General features: G+C 44.4%; 1 protein-coding gene and 1 long non-coding RNA gene across 2 annotated transcripts in view; one reads left to right on the forward strand and one right to left on the reverse strand.

The window, feature by feature from the left end:
- Positions 1-3,704, reverse strand: part of LOC142665777 (uncharacterized) — a 179,946-nt gene extending 176,242 nt beyond the window's left edge. Inside the window, exon 1 of the long non-coding RNA XR_012851568.1 lies at positions 3,602-3,704. This is a non-coding gene — a long non-coding RNA (uncharacterized LOC142665777). The remainder of the gene's footprint in view (positions 1-3,601) is intronic.
- A 2,454-nt stretch (positions 3,705-6,158) lies between these two features.
- LOC142665381 (cleavage and polyadenylation specificity factor subunit 4-like) lies at positions 6,159-18,095 on the forward strand. The gene is made up of 8 exons (XM_075845043.1): positions 6,159-6,311; positions 8,955-9,005; positions 10,546-10,698; positions 13,343-13,438; positions 15,149-15,242; positions 15,366-15,408; positions 16,551-16,751; positions 17,835-18,095. The coding sequence occupies exons 1-8, from the start codon at positions 6,209-6,211 to the stop codon at positions 17,901-17,903; spliced, it is 810 nt and encodes a 269-aa protein (XP_075701158.1). The 5' UTR covers positions 6,159-6,208; the 3' UTR covers positions 17,904-18,095.
- The last annotated feature ends 94 nt before the right edge of the window (positions 18,096-18,189 follow it).

Genomic DNA, 18,189 nt, shown 5'->3' on the forward strand with positions numbered 1-18,189 from the left:
ACCAACACCGCATATTCTATCTTCTGACACGTCATAGAAAAATGGTCTTCAAGCTGTGGCTCTCCTGCTGTCAAAAAATAACAACTCCCAGCACATCACAGGCTGGGAGTTGTAGTTTCACAGTTGGGGTATGTTCACATGGCTTATTTTCGGCTGTTTTTCGGGCCGTAAAATTGGAAGCAGAACGCCTCCAAACATCTGTTCATTGGATTCAATGGGAAAAACGGCGTTCTGTACAGACGGGGCGGTTTTTTTACACAGCCGTTTTGAAAAATGGCCACGTAAAAAATGCCCGCAAAAAGAAGTGCATGTCACTTCTTGAGCCGTTTTTTGGAGACGTGTTTAATTGACTCTATAGAAAAACAGCTCCAAAAACAGCCGTAAAAAACGCTGCGAAAAACGCGAGTTGCTTAAAAAAACATCTGAAAATCAGGAGCCATTTTCCCTTCCGTATTTTCAGACGTTTTTTGCTAAGCGTGTGAACATATCCTGAGAGAGCCACAGGTTGAGCACGGTCACAGAGACATGTCAGAAGCCAAGAGGAGCTGAAGGGACAGTACTGGCTCTTTGTTCTAGCGATTGGCAGGGGTCTCAGCACTAAGACCCTACCGTTCTTCTGACATGTCAAAGACTTGAGTTTAAAGTAAATGTTTTAATTCCACGTTAACACTAAAAACTTATTGCCCCCATGCCATACTGACAGCAGTGTGGAGTGTTTTAAAGGAGGTGTTCACAGGGTTGACCTAAGACCACCATGTCCAGTCCAGATCGATCAATAATTTTCTAGTTATGCCAAAATCCGCAGTATTTATGCCACGTGTGGAGTAGCCCTTATTCAGCACTTTCAGACACGTTACTTACTGTGTCAGAAGAAACAGAATTTTGAGGCAGAATTTTCTGCCTGCAAAAAACTCAGTGTGAACTCAGCCTTAGGAGGTCAGTAGAAGAATAGGGTCGGGTGGACGAGTGGGCGGGAGGCTCTGCAGATAGCATAACTTTACGAGCAGGGGGGTGGGCATCGGAAACTTCTGCAGCCCAGAGGCAGAAAGGCTGGTGGGCCCCATCCTTAGTTTGATTTGGTCCGGACCCCTGACAGCAGTACCCCTAGTACTGCCCTGATGGCGGCCCTGCCCAGGGCCCTCCACCTGCGTAGACCTATTTTGGCTTTTCTAGTTACTTCGAGAGAATAATGTGGTTAACAAGGCACCCATCACCTGCCAAATTTAGTTTAACTGGGCCAAATTGATTTACTTTGGCCTTGCGGAACCATTATTAGGTTAGTGGCCACAATGTTCTCCTCCGAGCCATCAGACTATTTCTCTATTTTACGTATGTTATTCCTATAGTCATGACTCTGGGTCTAATCGGCTTCATAAACTAAGAGGAACGCACTCCTACAACGAGCTAGAAGTGTCCACGTCAGCTCTCTAGAGTGCTTTTGTAGAAACAGTTTTCATGATGTCCATCACTTAAAGGGGTGCTCCACTATGGGGTTCTACTTGTTAGAAGGGTCTCTTGACAATAAGCTGATCAAAAAGTGTCCCCCTGTCGAGACCCATAACAATCAGCTATAATCTGTGGAGAAACCTGGAAGCAAGTGTTCAATTTCCTTACAGCGCCACCACAGGAGAAATTAAACATTACAAGGTGTCCATTCACATAAATGGGTTGTCGGTGTAAGGGTATGTTCACACGGCAGCGTCCGTTACAGCTGAAATTACGGTGCTGTTTTCAGGAGAAAACAGCACCGTAATTTCAGGCGTAATGGCACGTGCAGGTGTCTTTCGCTGCGTCCATTACGGACGTAATTGGAGCGGTTTTTCCAAGGAGTCCATGGAAAACGGCTCCATTTACGTCTGAAGAAGTGACAGGCACTTCTTTGACGTGGGCTAAAACGCCCGAATTACGTCTGTAAATAGTGTGTGAACCCAGCCTAATACAGGACAGGTCCTCCAGAGCGAGAGACTCTCTTTGTAATGACTCTCCACTCTGGTCAAGAGATGAAGATCCTGAACAGACGACTTTATTAACCCTGAAGTCCCTAAAGGTGTACATAGAATTTTTTTTACCAAACTGAACTATCCGTTTTAAGTACAGAACAAAACATGTACGTGCTCCGACATCTCTATCAAGAACAGGATCTCCTCCTTTGGCGGTTGTCCCAGCAATCAGACCCCCAACAATTATATATGATATGATCGACGGGTTTTAAAAGTCAGTCACTAGAAAATCCCTTTAACCAAAAGTGGAAAAAATAAGAAAAATCATTGTGCGACTCTTACTGGGTTTGGTACAAAGTGTCCTGACAAAATACAGAGGGACAGATGTGAGCACGGCTCCTGTCACATGCCAGCCCGGAACATCCACTCTACTTCAGTGAAACACTAGCCCTTTGTCTGCCACCAGGGCCATGTGATGTAGGAGGAGGGTGACCCGCAGCCTGTGATCTGAATTAAGATCAGGCATACTATCTAGATAAAAGATTTTATCATAGGCCTGTAGAAGGGTGCTCGCTTGCTGCTCAGACCTATAGCTAAATATTATGCAATGTTCACAGGTCAATGGGTCCTATTACATGGCCGGACGTGGGCCGTGTAAACGAGCGCCGATCAACCTTTCACACGGAGCAATGATTGTCATTATATATGTGTTTGTGTGTATATATATACATACACACACACACACACACACACATTATATAAAAAAGCGCAAAAGGCAAACATATTTGAGAAAGGCAAGGAAAAGGGCATAAAAATGTAGCTAAATATAGTAAAATGGTGCAACATAGTATAATGTATTTGGTGCAACTCACTAGACTTGTTAGACACTTTCCTCTTTCTTGTGCCATCACAATTACTAAAAAAAAAAAAAAAGAAAAAAAAGCAACTCTACTGTAATGTCAGGGAGACTCTTGTAAAAAGGGGAGACCTCCCTAGAGAGCAGGCAAGCTGGGGCCGGGGTGAGGACATTGTCTGCTGCGGCACTCGGAAGTTTAGAGGACTACGAGCTGCAGAAACGAGGGGTCTGTGATAGTTTAGAGGGTCTGTATTAGTTTGGGGGGGGGCTCTGGTCAGGGGTCTAGGCCTTTTGGGGTGATGTAGGGGGTCAGTTGCACGGCTTGTGATACAAATGCTGCAGGTTGGGAGCGTGGCCTATACAAATGGGCATGGCATGAGGTAAAACCTGTGCGCAGCGCTGCGCTCCTTAGACCATGTTCACACAGCTTATTTTCTGGTGTATTTCGTAGCGCAAAACCCTCCTATCACGCTTTGAAATAGACTTCAAATACGCCTGCAAATCGATTCTCTTTGATACCAATGGCAAATACGAACGTATTTTAACGCTGCGGAATTTTAAAAAAAAGTCACGTAAAAAGTATAAAAAAAAAAAAAGAAGTGTCATGTCACTTCTTGAAGCGTTTTACAAGGCTATTGACACAAAAAAAAAAAACACTTAAAAAATAAATAAATACGCCTCAGTAACACATTTACCACACGCCATGTACTCCATTTTTATGAAGCAATTTGCTATACAATTCTGGTGCACTTTGTCTGGTAAATCTCCAACACGGTGTTACTATCGGCAACAACAACCATTTTACCTTTGCTCTGGTCTTCAGAAATGTCTCCCACTGCTCTTCCTATGTGCGGCCATATACAACAGGCAGAGGACCTCCTGTAGGAGAACTACCTCAGACAGCAAGAGGCCATGTTGCCCATACCAACCAATCAGAGAACAGCTTCTTTTCTCTAACCTGCACTGGAAAAATTAAACAAGGATTCTGATTGGTTGCTAAGGGCAACAAAGCCAATTCAGCTCTGAGGCAGCTCTTATATATGAGGCCTATTGTATGTGATTAGAACATGTACTTACGTCTCAAGATTGCGGCTTGTGTTGGGTATATTCGCACAGTGTGATCGAATAATGTTTTTACAACATTTTTTTTAAAAATTGTGGCAAAATGCAAGTTTCGCCAAAAAAAAAAATGTCAAAAATGGAATATGACGTGTGAAGTGACCCACCTAAGGCTGCATTCATATGTCGCAGTCATATTGTGGTTTTTACCCCAATTTTCAAAAAGCAGACATTTTGTCAAAAAACTTAATACGACTGCGACTACACCATTAGGCCCCCTGCACACGTAGCATAATTGCGGTGGATTTTCCGTTTAGATTTGCAGGCGGAAAGTCCACAGCGTATTAACAAATTCCTATGCACATTTTGAGGAAAATTTCAGTGCAGAAATTAACCCGCGGTTCTTAATCCGCAGCGTAAATTGACGTAAATGGTTGCGTATTTGTTGCAAATTTTCCCCCATTGACTTTAATGGGTAAGTAAATATCTGCAACAAATACCAACTGTTCAGATTTTTGACAGGGAAAAGCTGCTAATTCACAGCAAAAATCGGAAGTAGGAAAATAAAGAGGGGCCCTATTTCCAGTTTAAAATATATTTTTATGCTTGCCTCTCCTGGCACTCCCATAGCGATGCCACACTGCTCCTCCAGCTGGTCTCAGTGCTGCCCTACCTCCTCGGATGACGTTTCCAGCACTGAGGCCAGCCGGCAGAGCAGAGACACGTCGCTACGGGGAGACCAGTATGACAAAAATAAAACAAGATTTGGTGCGGAATTTCGGACAGAATTCTATCTGGGTCGGATTTGCTGCGGAATTATCTGCAGCATATCCGACCAGTGTGAACATACCTGAAAACATTAGCAGGGTCCCTCACACTTCCTGTTTTCATTGTAGCGCAATGATGTGCCATCTGGCGTCATGTATCCATGGTACCATTGCTGACCACAACAGAGACATGTTACCCATTGTGGCCAGCGATTGACAGGTACATTCCCAGGAAAACCGATAATGAAACCCCAGGAGCCAGCAAGGTACCCCCAATACTGCCCACTATTGGCTGAGATAGATATATATAGCGCCGTGTCCCACCATAACCACCGAAAACAATGCTTATAGGGGAGGACATGGTTTGAGGCAATGAAGAATTTACATTAAAAACATTGCCGAATTAGCATGCCTCGATTGAAACACATGGAGGCCATATTTGGGGATCCCTGTAATACAGATCCAGAATATGGCCATGTGCATGAGGCCAAAAAATGGGTTCAAACATAGCTGTTCCCAAAGACTGGGATTGGATAGGAGAGTTAAGTGAGATTTACTGTATTGGTTGACCCACAATTATGGGATCGGGTTGTCTAAATCATAGACCTTTAACCCGAAAAGCTATGACGTAGCTAAACTGTACAGTTTACCGGGACCCCCTTTCAGCAAAACGTACTCAGATCCAAAAATCAGGACCGTCAATATGAATTTTGGGCAGCACGGTGGAATGATAATAGATCATGAAGAACTATTGTAGTGTACCCCATAATAAGTAATTTCAGCTTACCTTGAATGGATGGCGGGCAGGTGCCAAGGTCATAAACGCCTTCGTCGCCTCATGGTGCCAGCTTTGGTCGGACTGTTTGTTGTTGAATACAGCAGCTTTGGGCATCTTGCTAAAGTTCAGGTAGCATCATCTTATAGTTCATCATTCAATTCCAAAGCTGTAATCTTTCTGAGGCACCAAAGTACCTCGTACCTCAATGAGGAATGATGATTTTGCTCCTTATAGGCCACAAGTTGCATTCCTGAACCATGGTTGTAGAACGTAGATGTTGCTCTTCTCCTGCCTCGACTTTGAGTCCATCAATGCAAATTAAAAAATGTACCCTCTTGTTTTTGGGAAAGACACCACAGAGAAACCCAAAATTAAAATCCCCCCCAGGAAGCAGGCTAGTTAATCAATGGCCGCACATGTGTGGTCACAGGTGGCTATTAGTCATGGAGCATCAGGCCTGGAAGCTAGTAAACAGGGTTTTACTCCACACTACTCCAGGCATGAAGGTTGATGAGAGGTATGGACGGTCCGTGACGCACCTTTATTATTGTACTGATCTGCGTACAGCGCCATGGACTATGTTGGCGCTAAATAAGTAATTTGACACAAATTGCTATTATATATTATGAGTAACACTATGATACTAGAAGCCATGGAGTTACCCATAGCAACCAATTTCATTTTAACGAGAATGTTTTTGGTGGCGACGTATTTTTGTTTTTTTGGATACGTGATTTTTATGTTCGTTTTAGGAGGAGACTATTATATTTGCATCGCCAGCCTTCCCTGTGGTCAGCGAGCCGCAGTAATGCAGGAGTTAGTAGCGGGTTTGGAAAAATTCGGTTTTGAGCTCGAAAAGGATGTTGAAGGTCAGCGGGGGTCGCAGATCCTGCCCTTCCAAGGCATGGACAGTAAGTATGGTATACAGCATCCCGTATAGTCCATGTCTGCGCATGTAATGCAGGATGTTAATGAAATATGTATTAGGATGTATGGAGGGGAAGTCTCGGATCATAATGAGATGCATTATTAATAGTGTTCAGATCTAGGGAATATTTACAAGGGGTTAATTTAACGCAGTGCTCAGAATTATAATAAGGCTGGGTTCACACTGAGTTTTTTGCAGGGGGAAAATCTGCCTCAAAATTCTGTTTGGAATTTTGAGGCAGATTTTCCTCTGCCTGCACGGCGTTTTTCACCCACGGCCATTGAGCGCCGCGGGCATAAAACGCAGCAAAATATGCTTTCTCTGCCTCCCATTGATGTCAATGGGAGGTCAGAGGCGTAGACGCCTGAAGATAGGGCATGTCCCTTCTAAATCCTGCAAGCCGGTTTTTCCGCTCGCGGGAAAAAAACGCCTTCGCCTCCCATTGAAATCAATGGGAGGCATTTTCGGCCTTTTTTGGCGCGTTTTGTCAACTCGTCAAAAAACTCAGTGTGAGGCTGGATTCACACGAGCACGCACGCAAAAAACGTGGCGTTTTGCGTTCACAAAAGGCACTTAACATCTGCATGTGTCATCACCATATGATGCGAGGAAGCGTGATTTTCGCACAGCCGCCATCATGACACTCTGGATGTTTATAAACAGAAAAGCATGTGGTGCTTTTCTGTTTTCATTCATACTTTTCACTGCTGTTGCGCGAATCACGCGCGTCCCATGGAAGTGCGCGAAAAACGCATAAATATAGGACATGTCGTGAGTTTTACGCAGCGGACGCCCGCTGCGTAAAAATCACTGACTCTCTGCACGGCCCCATAGACTAATATAGGTCCGTGTGAGGCGCATGAAAATCACGCACGTTGCACGGACGTATATCACGTTCGTCTGAATAAGCCTTGAAGGTGTATTTTCATGACTCGTTTTTGGAGCAATATTTGTAATACCGGACCATTGTTTTCAAAACGGGCGACGCCAAAGCGCTCTGGTTTTGCAAAAATTTTGCTGAAATTAGGGCAAAAAATGTGATCTGACCGCGATGTGTGAGTAGACCGTTTTATAAAGCGAACCCGTTTATAAGGCCTCACGCACACAGCCGTGCCCATAATCACGGTTCGCGAATACGGGCACGGACGGCTGCGGACAGCCACCCGCATTTTCGGCCCGTGCTCCCATACACCTTCCTGCAAATATTTGGGATGTGTCCGTAGCCAATGTGAATTGGTCTGTAATTGTGGACCATAATTACGGACAAATTGTGCGGTCATATGCATGGGGCATTAGGGTGCGATCCTACATAGCAGTGTCCGCATCTGGTCCACACCGTACTACTAGTATAGACAAAGGCCGCGTGGCAAAATCGTGCGGCCGTTGGCCACAGTATGTGGGCAGGGTTTTGCCTGGGAATGCAGACGCCGCTACGTGAGACCTTGCGCTTGGGGTCAATGCACACAATGTGTATTACATGCGGCAAAACCGTAGCGTAATACAGTACAAGAATAGGCAATGAGCTTCCAGGGAATCTCACGTACACGCTGCAGTATCTTCCCGCATGTAAATTGACCCGCGGTGCATATTCTTGGAACTGCAGCATGTCAATTTATCTCGCGATTCCGCTTGCAAATTCTATTTTCTCAGTTCTGGAGAAACACACCGTAAAACCTGCAGCATGAAAACGTAGTGATTTACGCAGCAAAACGTAAAAATCGCACAGAAAAACGCACCTTCAGGTGAGTTTTTTTTCCTGCAAATTTATTGTGGTTTCGCTGCGTATTTTTCGATGAATGGGACTGTTTTTTAGTCGCAGAACATTCTGTATCGTGTATGGGGGGGGGGGGGGGGCCTTAGGCTGGATTCACATGGGACGGAAATGCTGCGGATTTTTCCAAAATGTGCACGTTTTATGTGCGTAATTTGCTGCGTATTTCACCCCTTCTACATTGAAAAGAGTGAAATACGCAGTGAACATCCAGAACCGAATGAGCGTAATCTGATTTCCGTCTGGAAAATATTCAGCAGCGTGTGGAGGAGATTAGTTCCAATCTCACCCACATGGCGGGGACCGCAAATTCGCTGTGGATTTTCCGTATGGAAAATTCGCAGCATTTTCGTCTCTCTTGTGAATTCAGCTTTAAAGTGCCGCTGATTCCTTCACTATGCGGTGAAGGATATTTGGAGGGTAATGCTCTAACGACTGCTGGTTAGGGTGTATTCAGACAGCGTAGTCATATCGCAGTTTTTGCTGTGACTCTGCAAAGATTGCGTCAAAAAGAGCGTAGTCTACTACTACAATTTCTACCTTCAGAAAAAAGGTACAACCCAACGGACACTCGTGCATACGGCGACTCGTTCGTACACTTTAATGGTTAAACCTTTGCCAAAAGGCTGTTTTTTGCATCTGAAAACGTGGTTGGGCTCTTCCAGAAACCGTGCCACGCCTGTCCGTAGGTTGTGTCTGGTATTACAGCTTAGCATCAATGGAGCTGAGCTGCAATACCAGACACAACCCATGGACATATGTGGCGCTGTTCCATGGTTAGTGTCTTGTGGGAACCGCTTTGAGTCCTCATGTAAGGGATCGCTCGGCTCACTCCCTTTTCTATGTATTGTGCAGAATCCGGAGCAGCTGTGTGTGACTTCTTCATAAAAGGAATATGCAGGAAAGGTAAGTCATTGGATGTATAAGGTGCATACACCTCCAGTAGAAGTACATACCTCATTAATCCCTGTTGTTTTATACTCCATTCACATCCAAAGCTGCACTGCAAATTCTGATGACTTCCAACTAACTCTAAAACTGCTGGACTTCACTTGTCCTCTACTGTTATACATTGTGGAAAATGTAGAGGGGAATATATCAAAAGCTTTATGGCCTTTTTCTGGTGACGAGCTGCAAATTTTGGCGCATGCTATATTTGTGCTAAAATTTGCAACTTTTTACTAAAAGCTAAGCTATGCTTTTAGGAGTGTCTGTTAGTACTGTGCTAATGGGTGCTAACAGATAAATGCAGCTCTGGATGTGACTGGAGTATTAAACCTTTCTAGATAGACATACACCGTTCAGCCGTAACATTAAAACCACTGACAGGTGAAGTGAACAACCTTAAAAATCTGGTTACAATGGCGCCTGACAAGGGGGGGGGGAGTATATATATTAAACAGCAAGTGAACAGATGTGTTTAGAAGCAGGAAGCGTAAGGCTGGGTTCTCGCAGCGCCTTATTTTCCACAATATGGCGAGGTTTTGCCGCGATTCGCGGCAACCAAGAACATTTAAACCACGATGTGAGATCCCAGCCGAAGGCTACATGCACATCACGTTTTTGGCCTACGTTCAACGTAGACATACACGCTAAACATAGGGCCAAAATGTAGTGTGCACAGAGCCTAAGGCTGGGTTCACACGACCTATTTTCAGGCGTAAATGAGGCGTATTATGCCTCGTTTTACGCCTGAAAATAGGGCTGCAATACGTCGGCAAACATCTGCCCATTCATTTGAATGGGTTTGCCGACGTACTGTGCCGACGACCTGTAATTTACGCGTCGTCGTTTGACAGCTGTCAAACGACGATGCGTCAATGGACTGCCTCGGCAAAGAAGTGCAGGGCACTTCTTTGCCACGTAATTTGAGCTGTTCTTCATTGAACTCAATGAAGCACAGCTCAAGATTTACGAGCGTCTCAGAGGCCTCGTAAATTACGAGGAGCATTTACGTGTGAAACGAGGCAGCTGCAAACAGTCTGTCTTTTCACACGTAAATGCCTCTCATCGTGTGAACATACCCTTAGGGTGAATTCAGACGAAAAACGCATGACTTGGTTTTTCGATGCAGCGGTGGTAAAATAAGGAACTGCATCTAAAAACGCACCAATCTGTCGTTAAAATGTATTATATTTTTGGATGTGGTCATAACCGCGCCATGTCTAAATAAACCCTAAAGCAGGGTTGTCATGCTGCTGTTTTAGTGCGGGTTTTTATTTGGTGCAGTTTTGTAGGAACCGCTGTGATTTGACACAATTTTATGGTAATTTCGGCATAAAAACGCACCAGATTGGCATTGTAAAAAAACGTACCTAAGGCTAGGTTCACACGTTGCAGTTACAATAAGTTTTAGTCTCCGGTCATGTACTTGGTTTACTACTCTGTGATGCTTCTGGTTTTCCTGTTGCCCATGTGTCCTGATCTATGTTGAATTTGATCATAGGCCCCATGTGCCCCTTCCGTCACGTGACTGGGGAGAAGACTGTCGTCTGCAAGCACTGGCTGAGGGGTTTGTGCAAGAAAGGCGACCACTGCGAGTTTCTCCATGAGTATGACATGGATCGCATGCCCGAGTGTTACTTCTATTCCAAATATGGTGAGGGAAGATGCCGGGTCTATGTGTCAGAATGAGACGTGTGCTTGTTTTTTGCATGAATTCAGTCTTCAATTGTGGTGTGGTGCACTACATGTTCCAGCATGCCCTGCGTTGCTTAGAAATGGTCTGCAAATTAGGTAAAAATTTTATTTTAGGGTTTCCTCATATAGACAACCTATTTCCAATTTCCTATTAGGGCAAATGGACTCGATAGCCCCTCCATATGCCAGAGCATAGACATTGAGCGGCCTTCGTCCTAGTGGAACTATTTATCCATGTATTATATGGCCAGCTATTTATTTAAATACCCAGGATGTAATACTACATTTTTCCAGCAGAGGGCCCCACAGGCTATTTGTGAAGCCAGATTCGTGGCAATCAACTGATCGACTGGCAAGCTTCAATCCAAAAAGGGGTTGTCTTGACGAGATGTTCACTTTAACCTGTTCCTACACCACACTGAATAGCCGCCATAAAGTGCCACACATGTATGGCACGGGGATGCGCCCATGCCAACAGTGGGCGTTGGCTCTAATATAGAGCTGATCGCTCGCTGCAAGAAGCGGGGTTAGAGATGACTCCAATCCCGGCTATTTAACACTTTAGATACTGCGGTTAATATTGACCAAGTCACTTAAGTGGTTTTAGATGTAGGGGCTCCCTCTAAGGCGCCTGTTATGTCTGTGAACCTGATCGGCAGGTGATACATTGACAGGTATTATACGTTGCAATACAAGAATATTCTAATGCATTATAGGCGGTTTCCCCGTTCTCTTTGCCTTCTCTTCCGCGTGACTGGTTGTGAAAGTCTTCCATAATGTATCTGTGATAGGAAAACACACCTGGATATGAGGCTCACGCCACAGGGGTTTCCACAGCGTGTATAAAAACACTATGTACAGACAAGAAATAGAAGTGTTGCCCGTAGGATTGATATATTAGACTTATAGAGGAGCTGCCACCTCTGCTGGCATGCCTGTTTTAGTACATAATTGTATTCCCCCATGAAATAATAATTTCTTAGAGCTCTATGTTGTGCCGTTCCTCTGTTATTCCTCCTTAGAATTTATGAATAAATTGACACCTAGGTGTTACCAGTTGGGGGTGTGTCCCTACACAGACTGATACTGTCCAATCAGTGCTGACAGTGGGACTGTAGGGACACGCCCCTTCGACAAGGGAAATGGTAACACCCAGTTGTCAATTTATTCATAAATTTCAAGGAGGAATAACAAAGGAATGGCACAACAGAGAGTAATAAGAAAATATGTTCCAGAATTGTTATTTAATGAGGAATAGAAGTATTTAGTAAAACAGACATGTGAGGAGAGGTGTCAGGTCCTCTTTAACTTTCTATAATGTATATAATGGACTTTACCGTGTTTCAGCACTGTACAATTCCATTAGTCCGGCAATTGTGTTAAACAGACATGTTAGGGTATGTTCACACGGCGGGGGTCCGTAACGGCTGAAATTATGGGGATGTTTCAGCCTGAAAACATCCCCGTAATTTCAGCCGTACCGGCATGTGCAGGCGCTTGAACGCCGCGTCAATTACGGCCGTAATTAGCGCTGCTATTCATTGGAGTCAATGAATAGCGGCTCCAATTACGGCCAAAGAAGTGACAGGTCACTTCTTCTACGCGGGCGTCAATTTACGCGCCGTCATTTGACAGCGGCGCGTAAATATACGCCTCGTGTGAACAGACAAACGTCTGCCCATTGCTTTCAATGGGCAGATGTTTGTCAGCGCTATTGAGGCGCTATTTTCGGGCGTAATTCGGGGCAAAAACGCCCGATTTACGTCCGTAAATAGGCCGTGTGAACATACCCTAACAGAAATAATCCCATGCTAGATTAGCTGGAGAATTGACCCCATAATGTGGGACTTTACTTCCTGTGTGTCCAAACGGAAGTCAAAATCACTTAAAGGGGTACTCCGTTTCGGACAATTCCTACTTGTTGGAAGGGTCTGGACAAGCTGATCACACAGTGTCCCGCTGCTGGGACCCCCAGCGATCAGCTGTAATCTGTAGGGAAACCTGGCATTAAGTATTAAATTTCCATGCAGCGCCACCACAGGGGAAACTAAGCATTACACAACATCCATTCATATTAATGGAATGTCTGTGTAATGCAGGACAGGACAGGTCCTCCAGAGTTAGAGACGCTCTTTATAACTGATCCCCCTCTCTGTTAACTCCTGTCTACCTAATATGGTGTATGAAAATGGATTTTCTAAACTGAACAACCCCTTTAAAGTAACATATTACATAAAAGGAAACCTAAAAGAAATGGGGATTTTCCCACAAGGGGTTTTACCGAGATTGAATACGATCTAATCATTAATAGTGGTCAACCTGCACACGTAAAGTGAATGGAAGTTGAGGTATGTTCAGACATGGTGGAATTGCTGCGGAAAAACCCTGGATTTCCCCCTTTTCAATTCAGCACAATCCGCGACGAGATTCACATGTAACACAGGCAGATTTACGTGTGAAATCCGCAGCAAAAAACTGTCACATCTGAACAAACCTTTACATAATGCAGCTTATTCTCTGCTGCCCTCTAGTGGTGGAGTGTGTAATAACACAAATTCATAAAAATGTATTTACTCGTGACTTTGTGCTGATTTGTCACTTAGGTGAATGCAACAACAAGGACTGTCCCTTCCTGCACATAGACCCAGCATCTAAGATTAAGGATTGTCCATGGTACGACCGAGGATTTTGCAAACATGGTAAAGTTTTTTTAATATTAATCCTAGAGTTGCAACAACCGTGCCAATGTGAAAACACTTCTGTATGTCACCTATAATGTTAAGTAACTTTGCAAATACTTTGCTTTATTTGCCATGTCCTAATCTTGAATTGAATCCTATTTATACACAATTCACATACAAAGCTGCATTCAAAATTCCGCCATCAGTCACAGTGCTGACAGACACACCCCTAATGGGTCTGAGATCCTGTAATCCCTGCATTTGTTTCAACATCTGTTCTACAGTTTCTAGTGTAAATACTATCTCCCATAATGCAATGCAACAGAGTAGACCGTGCTGTACAGATGCTAAACTGGCATGGGGGAGGGCTGTTCGCTCATGCTGAGAGTTAAAGCTATATACACAATCATGGGTGTTATTACATCTTGGCCACTTCTTCAATGTTTGCATTATATTGAATGGGAATTTAAAGGGGTACTCCCACCTCACACATTTATGGTATAAATGTCTGATAAACGCAGGTTCCAGCTCTGGAAATCACAACTATATCGAGAGGGGGTCCGCTGACCACTCTGGTGAAACGCCAGGGGTCTGGTCTTGATATAGTTGTGAGTCCCAGAGCTGGGACCTGCACCTATCACGCATTAACAGGCGTGTGTGTGTGTGTATATAAATGTGTGAGGTGGGAATACCCCTTTAAATTCAGATAATTGCTCCATGCGTGGCTGCCTCTATCTTAGGAGGAAAAAAAACAATAATTTTTTTTGAATGCAGCTTTGCATGTGTCGAGAGTATTAGACCTGCTCAGTGCAAAATAAGTAACTTGTAGGTGCCGCCCATAATCTAGCATTTGGGGGTGCACTGAGCCCTTTTTTTTTTCTTAACCCTTCTAGATGTCTGTTCTATAGATCGTCAGGTATTCAGAAATATCCTGGGGGTCATGTCTGTCATATGAGAGGCTACTCCTGGATTGTCATCAATAGGTGGAGTAGCCGGGAAGAACGATAGAAAAACATTACTGTGCCCGATCCGGAGTCGCCCATTAACGCCCTCGCTTTCGCCTGAGAATTACGGACAGATTTGTGTTGCTTTAGTTGTTTGCCGTGACTTTTGTAGCAAGTTATAGATACATTGTTCAATGGGTGGGGAATAATCGCTTGTTGTAGAGACCAAGGGATTAGTCATTGGATACTTGTTACAAGAGAATAGAACAGACAACCTTCTGTATTTGTCTATACCCTATCCCAGAGTTTCCCAACCTCTTCAGGCTCGAGGCACCCCTACCAAAAATTGTTTAGCGGAGAGAACTACAACTTCCAGCATGTCCAAGCTCTTATTATGGGATATCAGGACATTATAGGGAGGAGCTATGAGAGCACTACAACTCCCAGCATTCCTGTGGCTCCATTTCTCACACAATTGCTAACAAACTAAAGAAAAAAAATACTTACCCTGCCCAGAGTTAATTGCTTATCTCCCTCCGTCAGGCTTCTAGTGGGAAGCGGTGGGCGGTACTCGTAACAGACGTCTGCTACAACGTCAATGGCGGAGACTGTTCTTGCGGCACCCCGGTTGGGAACCACTGCCCTATCCCTTTAAGACCCTTAAAGGAACACTCCACCCAAAACTGATACAGTGCAGGGGCTTAATTATAAGGTTTCTTTAAAATATTTTACCTATGTTTTTTTTTTTTTTTTACATTTTATATTTTTTTATACGCCTGACCAGGTCCAGCGTGCAAACACAGACACACCCGCAGAGTGATGTGTACAAACTACCTGGTTGGCTTCTGTCCAGAAGGTCCTAGATGTAAATATGTCCAGTAAGTTCTCCGCTTTACATACAGTCCAATGCAAACCCCGGTGACCATGTGCGTACAGTATATTCTGCTGTCGGACACTTTTTTTTCTGGGTTTCCTAGTAACAATAATCTCATGTTTTCCAGCCCTAAGGTAGACTTGGTCCTCTGCAGTCCAGACTACATAAAGGTCAGTACTGTGTAAGGTTCGCTCAGGGTCAGGACTAAATGATCGGTACTGGGTCTCATGCTCACGACAGTATTACGGATCAGTGTTGTAATATAGAGATCATGGAAATGTATTGGACTATACGGTCTTTCTGTGTGCCTCTCATTCAGGATCAGTACAGTATAAATAATGTAAATTATGTACCAGCAGAATAGTGAGTGCAGCTCTGGAGTATAATACAGGATGTAACTCAGGATCAGTACAGGATAAGTAATGTAATGTATGTACACAGTTACTCCACCAGCAGAATAGTGAGTGCAGCTCTGGAGTATAATACAGGATGTAACTCAGGATCAGTACAGGATAAGTAATGTAATGTATGTACACAGTGACTCCACCTGCAGAATAGTGAGCGCAGATCTGGAGTATAATACAGGATATAACCCAGGATCAGTACAGGATAAGTAATGTAATGTATGCACACAGTGACTCCACCAGCAGAATAGGGAGTGCAGCTCTGGAGTATAATACAGGATGTAACTCAGGATCAGTACAGGATAAGTAATGTAATGTATGTACACAGTGACTCCACCAGCAGAATAGTGAGTGCAGCTCTGGAGTATAATACAGGATGTAACTCCGGACCCGTAATGTATTTACAAAGTTTTGCACATTTTTAAATAGAAGACTTGTAAAGTTTAAAATAACGTTCAGGGTATGTTCACACGGCCAAATTTCAGACGTATACGAGGCGTATTATGCCTCGTTTTACGTCTGAAAATAGGGCTACAATACGTCGGCAAACATCTGCCCATTCATTTGAATGGGTTTGCCGACGTACTGTGCAGACGACCTGTTATTTACGCGTCGTCGTTTGACAGCTGTCAAACGACGACGCGTAAAAATACAGCCTCGTCAAAAGAAGTGCAGGACACTTCTTTGGACGTTTTTGGAGCTGTTTTCTCATAGACTCCAATGAAAACAGCTCCAAAAACGGACGTAAAAAACGCCGCGAAAAATGCGAGTTGGTAAAAAAACGTCTGAAAAGCAGGGTCTGTTTTCCCTTGAAAACAGCTCTGGATTTTCAGACGTTTTTGTTGACTACGTGTGAACATACCCTCAAGGTGGACATGGCATTAATGTGACCCTGCTTCTTCTTACAGAATGCTGCTGCACCTCAGAGGCTCCCAGCCCCCTCACTTCCCTGCGATCCTGAGCCCATGTCAAAGCACCCGGCCCTGATTATGGAGCTGCCCCATCTCTCACACTTGACCGTTTTCACCATGATGCATGAACGCTTTAGAAAGATGCAAGAAAACGCGTGTGGGGGTCTGAGACCCCTGGAACAAGTCACATGTTTCAAAGTAAGCGTACTAGTAACTGACAACAGACACATCTACTTGGCTCCCAGTATCTCTAACTCATGTATGTACCTTCTGAGGTTTTTGGAAGGGCATTTGTGTAGTTTCCTCTAGTAATTGGACTTCTATGAGAGTTTATAACTACGTGGGGGGGGGGGGGGCATAGCTATAGGTGGGCACAGGTAGCAGTAACACCCGGATTATCCAGGAGCTTCAGGTTACATCTCTAGCTATGTGAGGGAATTAAAGAGTGACTAAACTTTTAAAAATCGTTTGACATGTCAGAAGTTTTGATCAGTGGGGGTCCTAACACTGAGACCACCACCAATCTCTAAAACAAAGCGGCAGAAGTGCTTGGGTCAGCCCTGTGCCGATTTGTTTCTCATCAGTTTTTCTCGGGCGGTGTAGAAAGTCTGAGTCCGTACATTGCTTGCTCTGCTATCCGAGGAAAGTCGATCACAAAAAAAGTGGAACAGGGCTTACCCGAGCGCTTCTGCCACTTCGTTTTAGCAATTGGTGGGGGTCTCAGTGCTCAGACCCCCACTGATCAAAACTTCTGACATGTCAAATGTTTTTTTTTTTTTTTTTTTAAAGTCTGGTTACCCTTTAATGCAAATGGGAGTATTGCTGACGTATGCCACCGTATAGGCATACGTTGCCCATAGGTTCCCATATTAAGGAAACTTATACCGTGCGTGTTGCATCTGCATAGAAAAGCGTAGTCTACTACACGGCAAAAAAGTCTATAGCGGCCCGAAAGTGGCCAAAAGGACACTGTTTTGGCATTTGAATGAAGCCCTATGGATACGCTACCAGAGGCGGACACAGACAGCCAAGGGCCCCTATGCAAGAACAGTATATGGGCCCCTAGCCCTGCAATAGCTGGTCATATAGCCCCCCTGATGTCTCTAACAATAATTGGAAACCATGAAATGTGTTGGCTCAGTCTCTTACATACGATCTCCTAGACAGAAGGTAGCAGTGGGCTCGCCTACATAGTGGGGCCCCTGTGCAGTTGCACACATGGTGTCACCCGCCCCCGATTTCTTCTTTATCCCTAATCCGTGCTTGTTTTGGGCAATGCAGTGCGGCGACCGAGGACACTATGCCAATAAATGCAACAAGAGCCGGTACGCCTTTCTGATGAGGAAGTGAACGGGAGACGGCGGAGGAACGGTAGTGTGGCCCCTGGGAGACCGCCACGTCCTCATCCGTCCAAGTGAGGATTTCCACACACTGAGAAACTCTTAATGGCTCTTTAATGCTTCAGTGCTACAAAGGGCAGCACCTGTAAAGACATGCTGGAATTTTAGCACTGTGAATGACTTTCTATAGATGATTCCTAAACTGCTAAATTATTGAATAAATTATATTTTGATTAAACTTCAGAACCTGATCCATTGAAAGGGTCTAATTACATGTCGCGGTGATATATTGCGAT

This window comes from Rhinoderma darwinii, chromosome 13 (genome assembly GCF_050947455.1).
Source record: "Rhinoderma darwinii isolate aRhiDar2 chromosome 13, aRhiDar2.hap1, whole genome shotgun sequence".
In the NCBI taxonomy this organism is placed as follows: domain Eukaryota; kingdom Metazoa; phylum Chordata; class Amphibia; order Anura; family Rhinodermatidae; genus Rhinoderma; species Rhinoderma darwinii.

Bases quoted from the DNA above. Each gene is read 5' to 3' on its own strand.
- LOC142665381 (XM_075845043.1), top strand. From the start codon at position 6,209: ATGCAGGAGTTAGTAGCGGGTTTGGAAAAATTCGGTTTTGAGCTCGAA. The intron at 15,409-16,550 runs GTCAGTACTGTG...TTCTTCTTACAG, and splicing joins GCAGTCCAGACTACATAAAG to AATGCTGCTGCACCTCAGAG. The intron at 16,752-17,834 runs GTAAGCGTACTA...TGGGCAATGCAG, and splicing joins AACAAGTCACATGTTTCAAA to TGCGGCGACCGAGGACACTA.